This window comes from Morus notabilis, unplaced genomic scaffold, assembly GCF_000414095.1.
Source record: "Morus notabilis unplaced genomic scaffold, ASM41409v2 C11343064, whole genome shotgun sequence".
Taxonomy (NCBI): domain Eukaryota; kingdom Viridiplantae; phylum Streptophyta; class Magnoliopsida; order Rosales; family Moraceae; genus Morus; species Morus notabilis.
Window position 1 is genome coordinate 1 of NW_010385700.1, and position 842 is coordinate 842.

The 842-nt window shown below is 38.5% G+C and overlaps 1 protein-coding gene across 1 annotated transcript; it reads left to right on the forward strand.

Annotated features, from left to right (window-relative positions):
- Nucleotides 1–6: 6 nt before the first annotated feature.
- Nucleotides 7–638, forward strand: LOC112094950 (rapid alkalinization factor-like). The gene has a single exon (XM_024176648.1). The coding sequence runs from the start codon at nt 17–19 to the stop codon at nt 392–394; it is 378 nt and encodes a 125-aa protein (XP_024032416.1). The 5' UTR covers nt 7–16; the 3' UTR covers nt 395–638.
- Nucleotides 639–842: the final 204 nt, after the last annotated feature.

Below are 842 nucleotides of genomic sequence, written 5' to 3' on the forward strand. Positions count from 1 at the left end.
AAAAAAAACCAGAAAAATGGGAAGCCCAACAAGCATCTTTCGATTCCTGGCGATTTGCGCGATCCTGGCCGTTCATCTAACGCTGGCGTCGTCCTCGGCCATTGATCTCATCAGCGACCACCAATTGAGCTGGATTGCGGCGAGATCGGACGGCTGTCGTGGCTCCATTGGGGAGTGCCTCATTGCCGACGTGGACTCGGAGCTGGAGATGGAGATGGACTCGGAGGGCCACCGGCGCATCTTAGCGCAGAGGCGGTACATCAGCTACGGTGCGCTGAGGAGGAACACTGTCCCCTGCTCGCGACGCGGCTCGTCGTACTACAACTGCCGACCTGGCGGCCAGGCCAATCCCTACTCGCGCGGCTGTAGTGCCATTACTCGCTGCAGAAGATAAAGTGGTTTTTTATTTTTATTTTTCTTTAATTTTTTAATTTCTTCTTTAATTTTTATTTTTTTGTGTTATTAATAGTATTGTTATTACATATCTATGAACGAATCAGATCGGTGATTATGAACGAATCTGATCGCTGATTGTGTGTTGTATACATTAAGATGAAGAGATTTGAATAAGTGTTTAAAAAGAAAATTCGATTATGACTATATCATTGTAATGCTCTTATTACACGAATTTATTTATTTATTCCTTTTATAAACTTTTTAATTTCTTTGTATTTTTTTGGTAGTTAATTTCTTGGTATTTGAAATTTGTGTTTTTTAGTGTATATAAATCTGATTCATTTTATAGCGAACTAGATAGGTTAATAATTTTTCTCAATTTTACAATTTTAAAGGTCGGTTTAATTTGTTAATTTAAATTGATATATAATTTTATTTAAGAATTT

What these genes read in the sequence shown, in the direction of transcription:
- LOC112094950 (XM_024176648.1), top strand. Translation starts at nt 17, where the DNA reads ATGGGAAGCCCAACAAGCATCTTTCGATTCCTGGCGATTTGCGCGATC.